The following is an 18,427-nucleotide window of genomic DNA, read 5'->3' on the forward strand; positions in this document are numbered from 1 at the left end:
ACAAGACATGGCGGCAGTCATGGATAATACACTGTCAGCGGTATTAGCCAGACTACCTGAATTTAGAGGAAAGCGAGATAGCTCTGGAGTTAGACGAAATACAGAGCATACTGACGCTTTAAGAGCAATGTCTGATACTGCCTCACAATATGCAGAAGCTGAAGAAGGACAGCTTCTTTCTGTGGGTGATGTTTCTGACTCAGGGAAGATGATGCAACCTGATTCTGATATCTCTACATTTAAATTTAAGCTTGAACACCTCCGCGTGTTACTCAGGGAGGTTTTAGCTGCTCTGAATGACTGTGATACAATTGCAGTGCCAGAGAAATTGTGTAGACTGGATAAATACTATGCAGTGCCGGTGTGTACTGATGTTTTTCCAATACCTAAAAGGTTTACAGAAATTATTAATAAGGAATGGGATAGACCAGGTGTGACGTTCTCTTCCCCTCCTATTTTTAGAAAAATGTTTCCAATAGACGCCACCACACGGGACTTATGACAGACAGTTCCTAAGGTGAAGGGAGCAGTTTCTACTTTAGCAAAGCGTACTACTATCCCTGTCGAGGACAGTTATGCTTTTTTAGATCCAATGGATAAAAAATTAGAAGGTTACCTTAAGAAAATGTTTATTCAATAAGGTTTTATCCTACAGCCCCTTGCATGCATTGCTCCTGTCACTGCTGCTGTGGCGTTCTGGTTTGAGTCTCTGGAAGAGGCTTTACAGGTAGAGACTCCATTGGATGACATACTTGGCAAGCTTAGAGCACTTAAGCTAGCCAATTCCTTTGTTTTCTGATGCCATTGTTCATTTGACTAAGCTAACGGCTAAGAATTCTGGTTTTGCTATACAGGCGCGCAGGGCACTATGGCTTAAATCATGGTCAGCTGACGTGAATTCAAAATCTAAGCTGCTTAACATTCCCTTCAAGGGGCAGACCCTTATTCGGGCCTGGTTTGAAGGAGATTATTGCTGATATCACTGGAGGAAAAGGTCATGCCCTTCCTCAGGACAGGTCCAAATCAAGGGCCAAACAGTCTAATTTTCGTGCCTTTCGAAACTTCAAGGCAAGTGCGGCATCAACTTCCTCTAATGCAAACAAGAGGGAACTTTTGCTCAGTCCAAGACGGTCTGGAGACCAAACCAGACCTGGGACAAAGGTAAGCAGGCCAAAAAGCCTGCTGCTGCCTCTAAGACAGCATGAAGGAACGGCCCCCTATCCGGTAACGGATCTAGTAGGGGGCAGACTTTCGCTCTTCGCCCAGGCGTGGGCAAGAGATGTCCAGGATCCCTGGGTGTTGGAAATTATATACCAGGGATATCTTCTGGACTTCAAAGCTTCCCCCCCACAAAAGGGAGATTTCACCTTTCACAATTATCTGCAAACCAGATAAAGAGAGAGGCATTCTTACACTGTGTACGAGACCTCCTAGTTATGGGAGTGATCCATCCAGTTCCAAAGGAGGAACAGGGACAGGGTTTTTACTCAAATCTGTTTGTGGTTCCCAAAAAAGAGGGAACCTTCAGACCAATTTTGGATCTAAAGATCTTAAACAAATTCCTCAGAGTTCCATCATTCAAGATGGAAACTATTCGTACCATCCTACCTATGATCCAGGAGGGTCAATATATGACTACAGTGGATTTAAAGGATGCTTATCTTCACATTCCGATAACAAAGATCATCATCGGTTTCTCAGGTTTGCCTTTCTAGACAGGCATTACCAGTTTGTAGATCTTCCCTTTGGATTAGCTACAGCCCCAAGAATCTTTACGAAGGTTCTAGGGTCGCTTCTGGCGGTCCTAAGGCCGCGGGGCATAGCAGTGGCCCCTTATTTAGATGACATCCTGATACAGGCGTCAAACTTCCAAATTGCCAAGTCTCATATGGACGTAGTACTGGCATTTCTGAGATCGCATGGGTGGAATGTGAACGAGGAAAAGAGTTCTCTATCCCCACTCACAAGAGTTTTCCTTCCTAGGGACTCTGATAGATTCTGTAGAAATGAAAATTTACCTGACGGAGTCCAGGTTATCAAAGCTTCTAAATTCCTGCCGTGTTCTTCATTCCATTCCGCGCCCTTCGGTGGCTCAGTGCATGGAAGTAATTGGCTTAATGGTAGCGGCAATGGACATAGTGCCGTTTGCATGCCTACATCTCAGACCGCTGCAACTATGCATGCTCAGTCAGTGGAACGGGGATTACACAGATTTGTCCCCTCTACTAAATCTGGATCAAGAGACCAGGGATTCTCTTCTCTGGTGGCTATCTCGGGTCCATCTGTCCAAAGGTATGACCTTTCACAGGCCAGATTGGACAATTGTAACGACAGATGCCAGCCTTCTAGGTTGGGGTGCAGTCTGGAACTCCCTGAAGGCTCAGGGATTGTGGACTCAGGAGGAGTCACTCCTTCCAATAAACATTCTGGAACTAAGAGCGATATTCAATGCTCTTCAGGCTTGGCCTCAGCTAGCGACAATGAGGTTCATCAGATTTCAGTCGGACAACATCACGACTGTGGCTTACATCAACCATCAAGGGGGAACAAGGAGTTCCCTAGCAATGTTAGAAGTCTCAAAGATAATTCGCTGGGCAGAAATTCACTCTTGCCGCCTATCAGCTATCCATATCCCAGGTGTAGAGAACTGGGAGTCGGATTTTCTAAGTCAACAGACTTTTTATCCGGGAGAGTGGGAACTCCATCCGGAGGTGTTTGCACAATTGGTTCATCGTTGGGGCGAACCAGAACTGGATCTCATGGCGTCTCCCCAGAATGCCAAGCTTCCTTGTTACGGATCCAGGTCCAGGGACCCCAAGGCAATGCTGATAGATGCTCTAGCAGCGCCTTGGTCCTTCAACCTGGCTTATGTGTTTCCACCGTTTCCTCTGCTCCCTCGTCTGATTGCCAAAATCAAGCAGGAGAGAGCATTGGTGATCTTGATAGCGCCTGCGTGGCCACGCAGGACTTGGTATGCAGATCTGGTGGACATGTCATCCTTTCCACCATGGACTCTGCCGCTGAGACAGGACCTGCTACTTCAAGGTCCTTTCAACCATCCAAATCTAATTTCTCTGAGGCTGACTGCCTGGAGATTGAACGCTTGATTTTATCATAGCGTGGTTTCTCCGAGTCAGTCATTGATACCTTAATTCAGGCACGAAAGCCTGTCACCAGGAAAATCTATCATAAGATATGGCGTAAATATCTTTATTGGTGTGAATCCAAGGGCTACTCATGGAGTAAGGTCAGGATTCCCAGGATATTATCTTTTCTCCAAGAAGGATTGGAGAAAGGATTGTCAGCTAGTTCCTTAAAGGGACAGATTTCTGCGCTATCTATTCTTTTGCACAAGCATCTGGCGGATGTCCCAGACGTTCAGGCTTTAGTTAGAATCAAGCCCGTGTTTAAACCTGTTGCTCCACCTTGGAGCTTAAATTTGGTTCTTAAAGTTCTTCAGGGGGTTCCGTTTGAACCTCTTCATTCCATAGATATCAAACTTTTATCTTGGAAAGTTCGTTTTTTGGTAGCTATTTCCTCGGCTCGTAGAGTTTCCGAGTTATCTGCTTTACAATGTGATTCTCCTTATCTGATCTTCCATGCAGATAAGGTAGTTCTGCGTACCAAACCTGGGTTTTTACCTAAGGTGGTATCTAATAAGAATATCAATCAAGAGATGATTGTTCCGTCTTTGTGTCCTAATCCTTCTTCAAAGAAGGAACGTCTATTACACAATCTGGACGTGGTTCGTGCTTTAAAGTTTTACTTACAAGCTACTAAAGATTTTTGTCAAACATCTGCTTTGTTTGTTGTCTACTCTGGACAGAGGAGAGGTCAAAAGGCTTCGGCAACCTCTCTTTCTTTTTGGCTAAGAAGCATAATCCGCTTAGCCTATGAGACTGCTGGCCAGCAGCCTCCAGAAAGGATTACAGCTCATTCTACTAGAGCTGTGGCTTCCACATGGGCCTTTAAAAATGAGGCTTCTGTTGAACAGATTTGCAAGGCGGTGACTTGGTCTTCGCTTCATACTTTTTCAAAATTCTACAAATTTGATACTTTTGCTTCTTCGGAGGCTATTTTTGGGAGAGAGGTTTTACAGGCAGTGGTTCCTTCTGTTTAAGTATCTGCCTTGTCCCTCCCTTCATCCGTGTACTTTAGCTTTGGTATTGGTATCCCACAAGTAATGGATGATCCGTGGACTGGATACACCTTACAAGAGAAAACATAATTTATGCTTACCTGATACATTTATTTCTCTTGTGGTGTATCCAGTCCACGGCCCGCCCTGTCATTTTAGGGCAGGTGTTTTTTAATTTTAAACTACAGTCACCACTGCACCCTATGGTTTCTCCTTTCTCTGCTTGTTTTCGGTCGAATGACTGGATATGGCAGTGAGGGGAGGAGCTATATAGCAGCTCTGCTGTGGGTGATCCTCTTGCAACTTCCTGTTGGGAAGGAGAATATCCCACAAGTAATGGATGATCCGTGGACTGGATACACCACAAGAGAAATAAATTTATCAGGTAAGCATAAATTATGTTTTTTCTTTTTATATATTTTATATCTTGGTTTCACTATATATTAATCAGTGAATTCCCTTTTATATTTGCATGTTTTGAGAAAGCGCTCCTCTATCAGATCCATCCCTTCTTGGGATCTGTAGTTTTTTTCAGCTCTAGTATATGCGCTCATTTTTGATCAAATAAATCTACACTTAGATTAATATGTGCTTCTGTTTCTATGATTACTTTTTAAACCAAACACAAACTATCCAAAGCAACTGACCTGCAATCTTCAAACTCCATCCCCGTCACCCCCTCTGTCATTCTCTGCATCTTTCCCCCCCCACCAGCCATCGAGAATGAATTTTTTTCTTAATTGTCTTCCTCACGCCTAACTACCTGCCCGCTTGACCCTATCTCTTCACATCTAATACCTTCTCTGTGTTCCACCTTCACTCCTGCTCTTACTCATATCTTCAACCAATCCCTTCCTCATTCCCATCTTCCTTCAAATATACAAAGGTCACTCCCATACTCAAAAAATCCTCCCTTAATCATAATTCTCTGGCAAACTACCATCCCATATCACTTCTTCACAAAATAAAAAATTGGGTTCAGTGTCCCTTTAAAGGGACACTGAACACAAATTTTTTCATTTGAGGTTCAGATAGAGCATGCAATTTTAAGCAACGTTCTAATTTACTCCTGTTATCAATATTATCTCTTGCTATCTTTATTTGAAAAAGAAGGCATCTAAGCTAAGGAGCCAGACAATTTTTGGTTCAGCACCGTGGACAGCACTTGGTTATTGGTGGGTGAATGTATCCACTAATCAGCAAGAACAACCCAGGTTGTTCACCAAAAATGGTCCAGCATCTAAACTTATATTCTTGCTTTTCAAATAAAGATACCAAGAGAATGAAGAAAATTTGATAATTAGAGTAAATTAGAAAGTTGCTTAAAATTGTATGCTCTATCTAAATCACAAAAGAAAAAAACTTGGGTTCAGTGTCCCTTTAAGTCCATATATGTATTTGTCTGTTAGTGTTTAAAATGACTCAACGAGGCCTTTAGGATCAACATCAGACAGCAGAGCAGACGAAAGCGGCAGTTGCAGGGGCGTGTCATGGGCGTGGTCCGGCGGAACGGGTGTGGTGACCGGCGTGGCCTGTCAGTAGTGGGCGTGCTCTTAGAGCGCAAAAGAGGGGGAAAGATAGAGAGAGCAAAAGAGAGAGGGGAAAAGCAAAAGAGAGGGGGGAGAGAGCAAGAGAGAGAGGGGAGAGCAAAAGAGAGGGGGGAGAGAGAGAATGAGAGCAAAAGAGAGGGAGAGAGAGAGCAAAAGAGAGGGGAGAGAGAGAGCAAAAGAGAGGGGAGAGAGAGAAAGAGAGCTAAAGAGAGGAGGGAGAGAGAGCAAAAGAGAGGGGGGAGAGAGAAAGAGAGCAAAAGAGATGGGGAGAGAGAGAGCATACGAGAAGGGGGGGGGGAGAGCAAAAGAGAGGGGGAGAGAGAGCAAAAGAGAGGGGGAGAGAGAGCAAAAGAGAGAGGGGAGAGAAAGCAAAAGAGGGAGGGGAGAGAAAGCAAAAGAGGGAGGAGAGAGAAAGCAAAAAAGGGAGGGGAGAGAAAGCAAAAGAGGGAGGGGAGAGAAAGCAAAAGAGGGAGGGGAGAAAGAGCAAAAGAGGGAGGGGAGAGAGAACAAGAGGGGGTAGAGAGAGCAAAAGAGAGGGTAGGGAGAGAGCAAAAGAGAGGGGGAGAGAGAAAGAGAGCAAAAGAGAGGGAGAGAGAGAAAGATAGCAAAAGAGACGGGGAGAGAGAGCGCATAAAAGAGGGCGGGGGAGAGAGCAAAAGAGAGGGGGAGAGAGAGCGCAAAGGGTGGGACTGCTGTACTACAAAAAATGGCCCGTGTGCACAGGCTTTAGGACTAGTTATTTTATATTTACTGATCTGCAATATGTGCATGCACAGTCCTGGCAATTGCCTAATTAGTCTTTTTTTTTTGCATATTAAATTTAAGCCACAGAGTGGGGCTCATGTCGCAGCCCTCTGTTGTAACTATTGGGTTAAAATGTGCATGAAAAGGTGTTTTCTAGCAATATAACATTAAGCTGATGTGGTGTGACAGTGTGTGCACTTTTCCCACTCCAGCTTAAAATGTATATGTTCTTTACAGGTTCAGCTGCGAATTCCACGTGTGTCATTTCAGAGCCCTCTCTATATCCATATTACCAGATTAGATACCGTCCCTTTTCTTCAACCTTTTTTTGTCGAAGGGGCTTCAGGCAGTCATTACAGCCAAATCAGATGCTTTACTGCCCTTAATCACACAAGAGCATGCGTTCTCCTGGCCCTCTGATGCAATCTAGAATTCAATGCTTTAATTCCTTGGCAATTATTTATTTTGATTTAATAGCCCTTTAACTTTTGCTAACGTGCAATATTCGATGATAGAGATTTGCATTTGTTTCGTTAGTAAAAAACAGATATTCGTTTTGTTTTCACAAAATTAATATCTAAATAAATGCACCAATGAAATTGAAAGAAAAATTTAAAATATTGTTTTGGTATTTTATTTGTTTTCTTCAAATTACCTTATAAGGGGTAAACTAACTCTAGAAAACAAATTTCCCCGAATATTCATTTCAAAAGATTCAGACGAACCAAATTTCATGATTTCATATTTCATCATTCCATGGTTATCTTTCTATACATGTTTCTGGTACCCAAATTAAACAGGTTCTACTTGTACAGCCATTGTGCATTTCTCATTGGTGCTTTTGTTTTTCCTTTTTTTATTCATCTGTTTAATATAAACAGATGGTGAACTGTTAGTTACATAAGAATAGATGACTTGTTACTTCTTGCTTTAGACATTAAATTGAGTGCAAAGATTTCAGGAAGCTATGAATAATGCTTAGGGCCAAGGGTGTAGATTCTATTTTTAGAACAATTAATCCCGTCAATAATAAACTAGAAATTAAGCCCACAGGAAGAATTTGTGACACGTTACTTAGAAACTCGGCCACTGTTTGGAAAACACAAGAATATGATATGTGACCATTAATCCTGGTAGTGTTTTAGGCTATAGTGAAAGTTACACCAAGTTTACTTTTGGCAGACATTGGCATACTACAAGCATAGCCAAAACTGCACACCAAACCTAAAACCTTTAAACCTTTAAACCTTGTGTAGCTTTTTTATGATAATGTATATATTACATCAGATATTTACTCTTTTTTTTATTCTTCCATATATGTCCAATAACGCGGTCAGTAGGAGCAGGTTTATCAGATCTATAGTCCCGTCCACTAAGATCTAACAATGACCTGCTCCTTGCATCTGCGACTATCACCTCCTCTCATGCTAGACTGCAGGACTTCTTCTCGTGCAGCACCTACCCTCTGGAACACTCTCCCTCGTGCAGCACCTACCCTCTGGAACACTCTCCCTTGTGCTGTCAGGCTTTGCCCTAATCTTTCTTCCTTTAAATGTTCCCTGAAGACTTTTCTGTTCTACCACCCAACTCAATAATAAATTAATTTCACTTACCTAACATTTCCCTCATCTAATTCTGTATTAACATCTTTCCAAATCTTGCAGTCCTCACCTCTTGTTTCTCAACCTCCTACCCTTCTAGATTGTAAGTTCCCATGAGAATAGGGCTCTGAATCCCTCCTGTATGTGTTTGTAAATTTTGTCCTGTCTCTTACAAGTCTTGTATTGGTTTATTTAACTGAATTGTATCCATGAACAGCGCTGCGGAATATGTTGGAGCTTCATAAATAAAGTATAATAATAATAGTCTATAGGGCAGCTGACATGGCTTGTGATTGGCTGTCTTATCTTTTAATTAAAATGTGATAAAAACTCAAAAGTAAGGGGGTAGTAAAAAGAGAAAACAATGTGATTTACATTATTTCAGATGTGCAACACATTGAAAGTGAACATTTAAAAGAGACCAGCTGCTCACAGATTAGTCATACCCCAGAAGTCTCAAATAGCGTGAATTAGTGCACACTATATAAATAAAACTCCACCAAAAATGTCTCCCTCTGATTAAAAAAGCATTTGACAAATATATAGACAAAATTTACAGGAATGCAACTCTCTGTGCTCCATTTATCAACGTTTCAACATTTAGACAATGAGCGGTGTCAATACGTTTGCTGAACCTCGTTGCACAATTACACATCACACACTGGTGCATTTCAGTTTTGAGTAGAAGCATTTTTGTAATATACATGTATCTAATAAAAGCTATAGCTGTTTCAAAAGTCTATTTAAATATGCAGCGTACTCCTATTCAAAGAAGTCATTAATCTATGTGCATTTAAATTTTGATAGGAATGTCCCTTTAATTCACTTGCATCAACAAAGCAGCGAGGATCAGCAGTCTGTTGATAAATTTAAAGCATTGATATTTCAATTTATCATTCGTTCAAAACAAAAAACAGATACGATATGAATCACATGATGCATTTAATCACATGATGCATTTAATCACATGATGCATTTAATCACATGATGCATTTAATTGGTACTTTTACCTTTCTTTGCTTTTTTCTACGCTCCAAAATGCTACTATAATTGATAAATTTTGATGTAAATATTTATATAACAATTTGTACATAAATTTTGAAGTTTAAAAGGACATCAAACAATAAGGGCTAGATTAGAAGTGGAGCGCAAAATTGCGCTTTCGCAAGCACAATATTTGCTCTCCACTTAGTAATACCGACGCACACAAATCTGCACTGGTATTACAAGTAAAGCACAATGCGAACGCCACCTCGCGTTCACATTGCATTGAAGCTTTGTGCTCACGAGAGCGCGCTTCCATACGCTCCAATAGGAGCTCCATTCTGATGCCTTCAGACAGGGCAAAGAAGCTAGCGCAGCGCAGGGGGTAAGTCGCGCAGCGTTGGGCATCAAATGTAATATATACAGTATATATACATATAAACACATAAATATATAGGTATAAATATATAGGTATATAAGCATATATATATATTTCAAGTAAAAACATAGGCCCATATTTATCAAGTTCCGTATGGAGCTTGAAGGGCCGTGTTTCTGGTGAGTCTTCAGACCGCTGCTCCATAACCCTGTCTGCCTGCTCTGAGCCGGAAATCAACCCGATTGAATACGATCGGGTTGATTGACACCTCTCTGCTGGCGGCCAATTGGCCGCGAGTCAGCAGGGGGCGGCGTTGCACCAGCAGCTCTTGTGAGCTGCTGGTGCAATGTTAAATGCGGAGAGCGTATTGCTCTCCGCATTCAGTGAGGTCTTGCGGACCTGATCTGCACTGTTGGATCAGGTCCGCAAGCCCTTTGATAAATAGGGGCCATAGTGCCCATAGACTACAAAGTATTCCCTTTTCAGCTTTTTTTTTTCTAACACCCCACATCCCCTCACTTTAACCCCTTATAACTGCTTTGTGCAGTTATTATTATTATTTTTTTTAATGTTCATATTTATTTATATAATAAGGAACTGTACACTTTGTGGGGGGGGGGGGGCAATTGTGGGCACTTAGAGCAAAGTGTTACCGCAAACCCTTGGCAGCATTAACCAGCCACTTGTATTAGCTGTTTATTTAACGTGCGTCCGTAAAGGGCAAATGTACCCCTTTATGGACACACATTAAATTAGCGCTCCACTTGTAATCTGTCCCTAAATAAATTGTATAAGCAGCATAGTATATAGTGTATAAGCATAGTATATAGTGTATGAGCATAGTATATAGTGTATAAGCATAGTATATAGTGTATAAGCATAGTATATAGTGTATAAGCAAAGTTATTCCCTGCTTCCTTCTAGTTAGGGGTGCATCTTAGTGTTTCCTTTGCTAGCTCAAAGCTTGCAGATTGAATCTCTGGTCCAACGGGTTATTCGACATGTGAACGTACAAGTAGAAAATATTATCAATCTAAAATCGTTGAATCTACCTCTAGATAAGATAATTTTTTTATTAATTGACAACATGATAGCTTTGAATAGTCTATTTTGTGCGTAATTTCAACATTAATTAAAGGGAGTTGTCAGTTGAAGCTTTTATAAATGGAACCCTATGTGGCCTATTTATTAATGTGCGAGTAGACATGATCCGTTATTGCGGATCATGTCGGCTGCACATCGATAAATGCCGACAGCATATGCTCTCGGCATTTATCATTGCATCAGCAGTTCTTGTGAATTGCTGGTGCAACGTCGCCCCCTGCAGATTTGCGGCCGATCGGCCGCCAGCAGGGAGTGTCAATCAACCCGATCGTATTGGATTGGGTCGATTTTTGGCGATGTCTGTCAGCTGTTTCATAACTTGTGTTTCTGGCGAGCCTGAACCCCTATGTGTCTAATACTTTTTGAAGGCGTTTCATACCTAATAAAAAGAGTTTTTTTTTCTTTACTCAATGGGATAGACTTATCAATTGCCGGGCGGACATGATTCGCTGTAGCATATCCGCCCGACATCACTAAATGCTGACGTCATACGATGGCACTAGAACGTGTTTATAAATATTGAATGCTAACACAAAGGGACAGTCAACACCAGAATTTTTGTTGTTTAAAAAGATAGACAATCCCTTTGTTACCCATTCCCCAGTTTTTTTGCAAAACCAACACTGTTATATTAATACACTTTTTACTGCTGTGACTAACTTGTATCTAAGCATCTTCTGACCGCCCCTAATCACATGACTTTTAGTTATTATCTATTGACTTGCATTTTAGCCAATTAGTGCAGTGTCTGCCACTAGCCACGGGCGTGATCACAATGCTATCTATATGGATTACATGAGCTTGCTCTCCCCTGCTGTGAAAAGTAAATAAAATAGAGGCGGCCTTCAAGGGCTTAGAAATTATCATATGAGCCTCCCTAGGTTTGCTTTCAATTAGAATACCAAGAGAACACAGCAAAATTGTTGATAAAAGTAAATTGGAAAGTTGTTTAAAATTACATGCCCTATTTGAAAAATGAAAGGTTTTTTTGGACTTGACTGTCCCTTTAAATATCAATTATAAATTCTAGTGGATTTACATTAAGATCTATAACAGTCAATTATCAATGTTAATATTTGAATACTCTAGTATAATATTTGATAGTTGAATGTTAAAGGGACACAGTCAAGTCAAATTAAACTTTAATGAATCAGATAGGACATACAATTTTAAACAATGGTCCAATTTACTTCTATCATCAAATTTGTTTTGTTTCCTTGGTATTCTTTGTTGAAAGCTAAACCTAGGTAGGCTCATAAACTGATTTCTAAGCCGTTGAAGCTGACACTTATCTCAGTGCATTTTTAAAGTTTTTCACAGCTAGATAGTGCTAGTTCATGTGTGCCATATAGATAACAATGTGCTCATTCCTGTGGAGTTTTTTGATGAGTCAGCACTGATTGGCCAAAATGCATGTTTGTAAATAGCACTGATATAAGGGGCAGTCTTCATAGGCTTAGATAGAAGATAATCACAGAGGTAAAATGTGTATTAATATAACTGTGTTGGATTTGCAAAACTGGGGAATCTATACTATAATCGCGTTTGTAATGCGTCCGTCGCCATCGGCAGTTGCGCACGCATCCTCAAAGGAATGTTGGCAGCCTGCACCGCCTTCGCTGTGGATTAAGATGATGGACCCGCCTGGAAGAAGACCTTCTCTGACGGACTTCTGAAACCGTGAGTACCTATTTGGGGCTTTAGTGTTAGTTTTTTTTTTTGCGGGGGGGGGGGGTTTGTTTTTTTAGATTAGGGTTTATTGGGCAATCTTAAAAGAGCTGAATGCCCTTTTAAGGGAAGTGAAAAAGAGTTGAATGCCCTTTTAAGGGCAATGCCCATACAAATGCCCCATTTAGGGGCAATGGGTAGTTTAGGTTTATTAGTGTTAGTTTTTTTTATTTTGGGGGGTTTGGTGGGTGGGTGGTTTTACGGTTAGGGGGGACTTTGTTTATTTGTAATGTAAAAGAGCTGATTTATTAGGGCAGTGCCCTACAAAAAGCCATTTTAAGGGCTATTGTTAAATTATTCTTATATTAGGGGGTGTTTTTATTTTGGGGGGGGGGGCTTTTTTATTTTTATATGTGTATTAGTTTAGGTTTAATTGTATTATTTTGAATATCTTTGTTTATTTTTTTTCTGTATTTTAACTTTTTTTTTATTTTTTATTTTTAACAAATAGACTGCTCTCTGGGCAATAAAGGTATTACCTATCTTTTTAGACTATAAACATTTTGGAGTAAACTGTCCCTTTAAATTAGTTAAAGTTAATATTGTTTGAAAATAATACATCAAATGTTGAGCAAAAGAAGACAACATTAATTATGCTGTTTAAAAGGACAGTTTATTCAGACAAACAGCAGCAGATAAAAAAGCTGATGCAGGAACACCCTTTAAAAGTGCTGATCTTTCTCCCTCACTCACCACTGGATGTTGATTTCTTCTGATACCTCTTGTTTACACAGCTTTAGCCATTAAAGCAATATTTACATTTTTAGCATAGGTGGTGTTTTTAACAGACAAAATCAGGTATTATAAATTGCAAAATAAAGGTAAAGAATCTATATGTAATCAACTTATTACACTCCAGCAAGTAAAACTGATCATTAGAAACACATTAAATGGCAGAAATGTCTATTTTATTAAAATTACAAAACATTTATAATTCTGGAACAGAAAGTGTGTTGTAGCGCAGGCAAGGAATCTTGCTAACGACGCAGAAAAACTAACATAATTAACTAAAAAATGTAGGAAAAGAAAATCTAATTTTTAAACCATTCCACGGGAATGTGGTCCTCTCATAAACTGAAATATAAGTAGGATTAAAAAAATAACAACTAAGCAAATAAAAAAAATCAGAATTTTTGCAGAACAGTTCTACTAAGACAGACACATTGTTATTTAACCTCTTGGTTACTAGAGAGGCCTCAGCACATTGCAAGCAGCCACAAGGTAGACGTGCCAGAATTCCAGGATTCAGGCTTTTTCAGTAATTATTTTAGGTTTTGTGTGCCTGGCAATCTTCCAGATGAGCGTAGCTGTATCCTATCACTGTTATTTTATAAGTGCCTGAGATGGCAAACAGAAGAACAGATGACGCAGTATATAGGTGGAAACGGTTAACTCCTTCCCAGGATTCATTGGTAATGGTCTATACCACAGGCATGGCATTTTTAGGATATCCCTGTAATCCTGATGATGGCGTAATCAGATGAGTCAAAAGCAGATGTTTACACAACTGTTACTAGTGCAATGCAGATGAAATGGAAATAAATTACTGACTACCCAGTGAACGTGAGCATAGTAATAAAATGTTTGTCACAATCACAATTAGTTTATTTCTGAGTGTCAGCTGTGACATTACTTTTTAACAAGTATGTGCAAGTGAATCACTGAATACTGGTTAGGACCAGATTCCTTATTAGGCAATTGCCTAGGGGTGCCTTTTCTCAGAGGGACACGTTTTAGACAGAGCAAGCTATATTTTCTAGTGTAGGCTTGTTGAAATGCTTTATGAACTATTGAAGGTCAGTTATTTTAGGGTGTTGAAATGACTGCAGCAGATCTACAGCAAATAAATCCAAAAATTGTAATGTATGAAAACAGAACAAGAGCGCAACCTCCGACTCAAGTGTAATTTTATTAGATTCACCATAAGCGCAAATACATAATGCACTTATGAAAGTTAAAACAATGTTCAGCCTGTCAATACATTAAGTCCGCTGTGTTCCTGTAAGTGATCCTGAGCCCTCGTTATGGTTCTGTAGTCTTTGTTATAGACACACCAATCACGGTGGGACCTCTACAGGCTGTTTTTCACTTGCAGGCAATGTCCAAACTTGTGTGCTCCTCAACGCGTTTCCCCCGATGCCGGTCGGGCTTTCTCAAGAAGTTGTGCCTTTCTCTGAAGCAGGGGAAACATCGGATAGAAGAGCAACACCCGACAAGAGCATTCTAGCGAGACGGATATCAGAAGTTCCTGCAATCCTAACACAAACTGCGTACAGGCACAATACCAGTGAACTGCTCTAAAAAGAGATTCTGATTCAGGGACTGACTTTGCCTAATTTTACAGGTCATATAAGTATAACATCGTAAAAACATTTGAGCTGAAATTTTATCATCAATTGTTGGACATTTTTTATGATAGATGTTTTTATAACAGATGTTTTTAATAGATGTTACAAACAGATGTTACTATTAGGGAGCCTAATATCTCATATCGAGTAGTATAGATTAAATTGTGTTCCCTCTCTTATGAAATTTATTTGTATTCTCAAACATATTGGTTTATCATAATTTAATATGCCAATTAATTAATTTGTTTGTTTATATTTAAGTGGTGTCTTATCTTATTTACATTAGCGCCGATATATCTTTTTTGTTATCCAGAAATGTTTATATCTTGCTGAAGCAGTAATGTGAATAAATCAATGCAAATCCATTGCTCAAAATTATTCATAGCTCACTCTCTCAATATTCCTGTCATCCTCACCTTATGTCTCTGCTCCTCTGAAAAGCAGTGCCAGTCTAAAAACCACCTCTGAATAACAAAACCCAGCCTGTAATACCCACACATAGACAAGCTCCGCCCCAGAGCAGCAAAACCTGCTTTATAATGCTCTGCCTTCATTGTTTATTTAACCCTTTGAGTGCTAAGCACTTTCCCACCTGGGTGCTAAGTTGTTCAAACATTTTTTTATTTTATTTGTTTTTTTTAAACTTTTTTTTTCCAGATCCCCAAGACTTACACTGGTGACTACCTTTCTAAGGGTGGGTCTTGGGGGTCTGTAGCTGCTTACATGCCTGAGATCCAGTCTTCTAAGCAGCATGCCCCCTTCTCCTATACTTAAAGGGACACTGTACCCACATTTTTTCTTTTGTAATTCAGAAAGAGCATGCAATTTTAAGCAACTTTCTAATTTACTCCTATTATCATTTTTTCTTCATTCTCTTGCTATCAATATTTGAAAAAGAAGGCATCTAAGCTTTTTTTTGGTTTCAGTACTCTGGACAGCACTTTTTTATTGGTGGATGGATTTATCCACCAATCAGCAAGGACAACCCAGGTTGTTCACCAACAATGGGCCGGCATCTAAACTTACATTCTTGCATTTCAAATAAAGATACCAAGAGAATGAAGAAAATTTGATAATAGGAGCAAATTAGAAAGTTGCTAAAAATTTCATGCTCAATCTGAATCACAAAAGAAATTTTTTGGGTACAGTGTCCCTTTAACATTGTTGTTTAAATAAAGTTGCGTGGTGACATCATCACATCATTGCACGTTACGTCACAGCGCATAACGTGAAGCCCCGGCGATGCCTGTCACTATACAGTCCCGATCGCCGGGGTAGGAGAGGGTGGGAGCCCCCAGATCTCCCTCAAGGTGGGAGAGTGCTAGCGACGGCTCTGAGCCATCGTTAGCACCTGAGTGGTAAATTCTGCCATGGCTCAGAGCCGTCGTTAGCATTAAAATGCTCCAAGCTAAGCAAACCCTACACAAGATAATTGGTTTTCAATAAAGATAATAACACACTGACTACTATGTTTCCATATTACTTTATGGGTTATTTAGTTTTATTGATAAGAAGATAATTTCAATAAAGAGTATAATCACTGTGTCCACTTTTAATCAATATTAAACTTGTTATTTATAAAACTGAAGCATTTTTTTCCCTACCTTCTCTGGCAGATTGGGTAGAGTTTTCACCTTATGAAATTGGGATGGCAAAATATGGCACTTTCATGACTCCTGATCTTTTTGGTAGCAAATTTTTTATGGGAACTGTAATCAAAAAGTATGAAGAAAATCCTTTGCACTTTTTAATGGGTAAGTCCTGCAAATTGTCACCAATATAAATTGTTTGCCTTCATCTCATTTATAGAAAGTCCTTGAATATTATTTGGGAAATGTATAAGGGTCTACATATTTTTAAATAAAGTATTTTCTTAAAGAGATACTAAAGTCAAAAGTTAAACTATCATGATTCCGATAGAGAATACCATCTTAAACATGTTTCCAAATTATTTCTATTATATTTGTTCTCTTTGTATCATTTGTTAAAAAGCATAGCAAGGTAGGCTCAGGAGCAGCAAATACTAGTGGAAGCTAGTTGGTGATTGAAGGCTGCACATATGTCTCTAGTCATTGTCTCACCTGATATGAATTGATTCTCCTTTAACAAAGGATACCAAAAGAATGAAGCAGATTTGCTAACAGAAGTAAATGGGAAAGTGATTTCAAATTGTATGTTCTACCTGAATCATGAAAGAAAAAATGTAGTTTTCATGTCCCTTTAACAGTGCATGAATCTGAGTTTATTGATAAAATAAGTAAAATGTACACTCTTTCTTAATCATAAAAGTTTAATTTTGACTTCCAGTATCTTTTAATATTTTGACATGTTCATTGCAGTTTAATGATTTAAGTATGAGCGGATTCATCCTTCTATAAACTAGTTATTTTATTACCGTAGGAATAAAAACTTACAACCTCTATATCCTTAACTGTAGATGGTTCTGCTTACTATGCAGACTGTCCCTGGTGCGTGAAATGTAGAGATTTTTTCTGATATTTTTATTTACTTTAAAGGTGTGTGGGGCAGTGCTTTTTCCATATTGTTTAACCGAGTACTTGGGGTCTCCAGCAACAAAAGAGGTGCAACAATGGAGGAAGAAATAGGTAAGTAATCCGTATAGGCGAGTGATGGGAATTTAGGAGTATTTTGTAGACCACCTTCCAGAAAACAATGTCATATGTCTGTCTGTCTGTGTATCTATCTATCTATCTATCTATCTATCTATCTATCTATCTATCTCTATCTATAAATCACATAATAGTGCATGATCCATAGAGCAAAGTATAGGTCTCAAAAATGTAGTGGTGTTCAAAGATTATATCTCTGTACAATTCAGGGCCGTCTTTAACACAGGGCAAAAGGGGCAGCTGCCCAGGGCCCAGTCTTTGTTGAAGGGCCCAAGAGTCTGTTCATGCCAGACTGCTGATGTCATGTGACATGGGACACACACAGTCAGTCCTAATACTGTCACAGTCAAAAGTTATCTGGTTATATTTATTTGTGAGAAACTGTGCCAGACCGTGCCAGTGTCATGTGACATGCCAATCTAGTGCCATGTGCTGTTTTAGATGTGCACTGTGCAGCCCGGAATGCTAAGCCCTAACTCAGCATCCAGCCAATCCCACTGCATCAGAAAAGGTCCTGCTGGGGTTACCACTGTTACCAGGTAACTGCTCTGGTGGTGGGGAGTGTTCAGGGTAGGGCTGACTGTAGGCGCATGCAGCAGAAAGCTGGAGCGGGAGGCATGTGAGGATTTGAGCATCTGTGCAGCTGCACACACTGCTCTCTTCAGTTTTGAGGCTGTGTGACCCGTCTCACACGGTATCCATGCAGTCTTGGGCAGAGAGCATCCAGTCTGCTGGTCCCCTTAGCCCTGATCTTTCTGCTGTGGCCCTAAGATCAACTAACTGAAGTTTGTTAGGGGAACAGTACTTTGTAGAAAGGTGTCAGTGGGAAGAATAAGTGAGTGCGCACGCCCCTCCCCCAGGCAGCATTATCTAGTGCAGGGTGAGAGGGAACTTGTTCCTAGCAAAGAAGTGACGTGCTGCTGTGGCTGATGTATAGTGTCATGCTGATACTTCACACATTAAGGTAAGGTTTATTTTTATAGGTTTTTTTTCTCTCTGTCTCAGATTTTACAGCTTCCTATAGTAGTTCTGCAGTTCCAGTCAGTAAACTTATATTTTTCTGCACCTCCATGCTTCCTCCTCAGTCTTTACCTTTCTTTGCTCCTGTTGGCTGCCCTAAATCTCTTTAACCAGCTAACACCAGAATCACATCCAAAAGCATATAAAATAAATTGATTTAGTTGTTTTTGCGAAATTGCATGGGGGGGGGGCAAGAAAATG

General features: G+C 40.0%; 1 protein-coding gene across 1 annotated transcript in view; it reads left to right on the forward strand.

Annotated features, from left to right (window-relative positions):
• Positions 1-18,427, forward strand: part of PLA2G4A (phospholipase A2 group IVA) — a 222,495-nt gene that overhangs the window by 115,507 nt on the left and 88,561 nt on the right. Inside the window, exons 11-12 of the mRNA XM_053693862.1 lie at positions 16,193-16,330; positions 17,093-17,182. Of these exons, the coding sequence (XP_053549837.1) occupies positions 16,193-16,330; positions 17,093-17,182 (228 nt within the window). The remainder of the gene's footprint in view (positions 1-16,192; positions 16,331-17,092; positions 17,183-18,427) is intronic.

The sequence above is a fragment of the Bombina bombina genome, chromosome 10 (genome assembly GCF_027579735.1).
Source record: "Bombina bombina isolate aBomBom1 chromosome 10, aBomBom1.pri, whole genome shotgun sequence".
Classification (NCBI taxonomy): domain Eukaryota; kingdom Metazoa; phylum Chordata; class Amphibia; order Anura; family Bombinatoridae; genus Bombina; species Bombina bombina.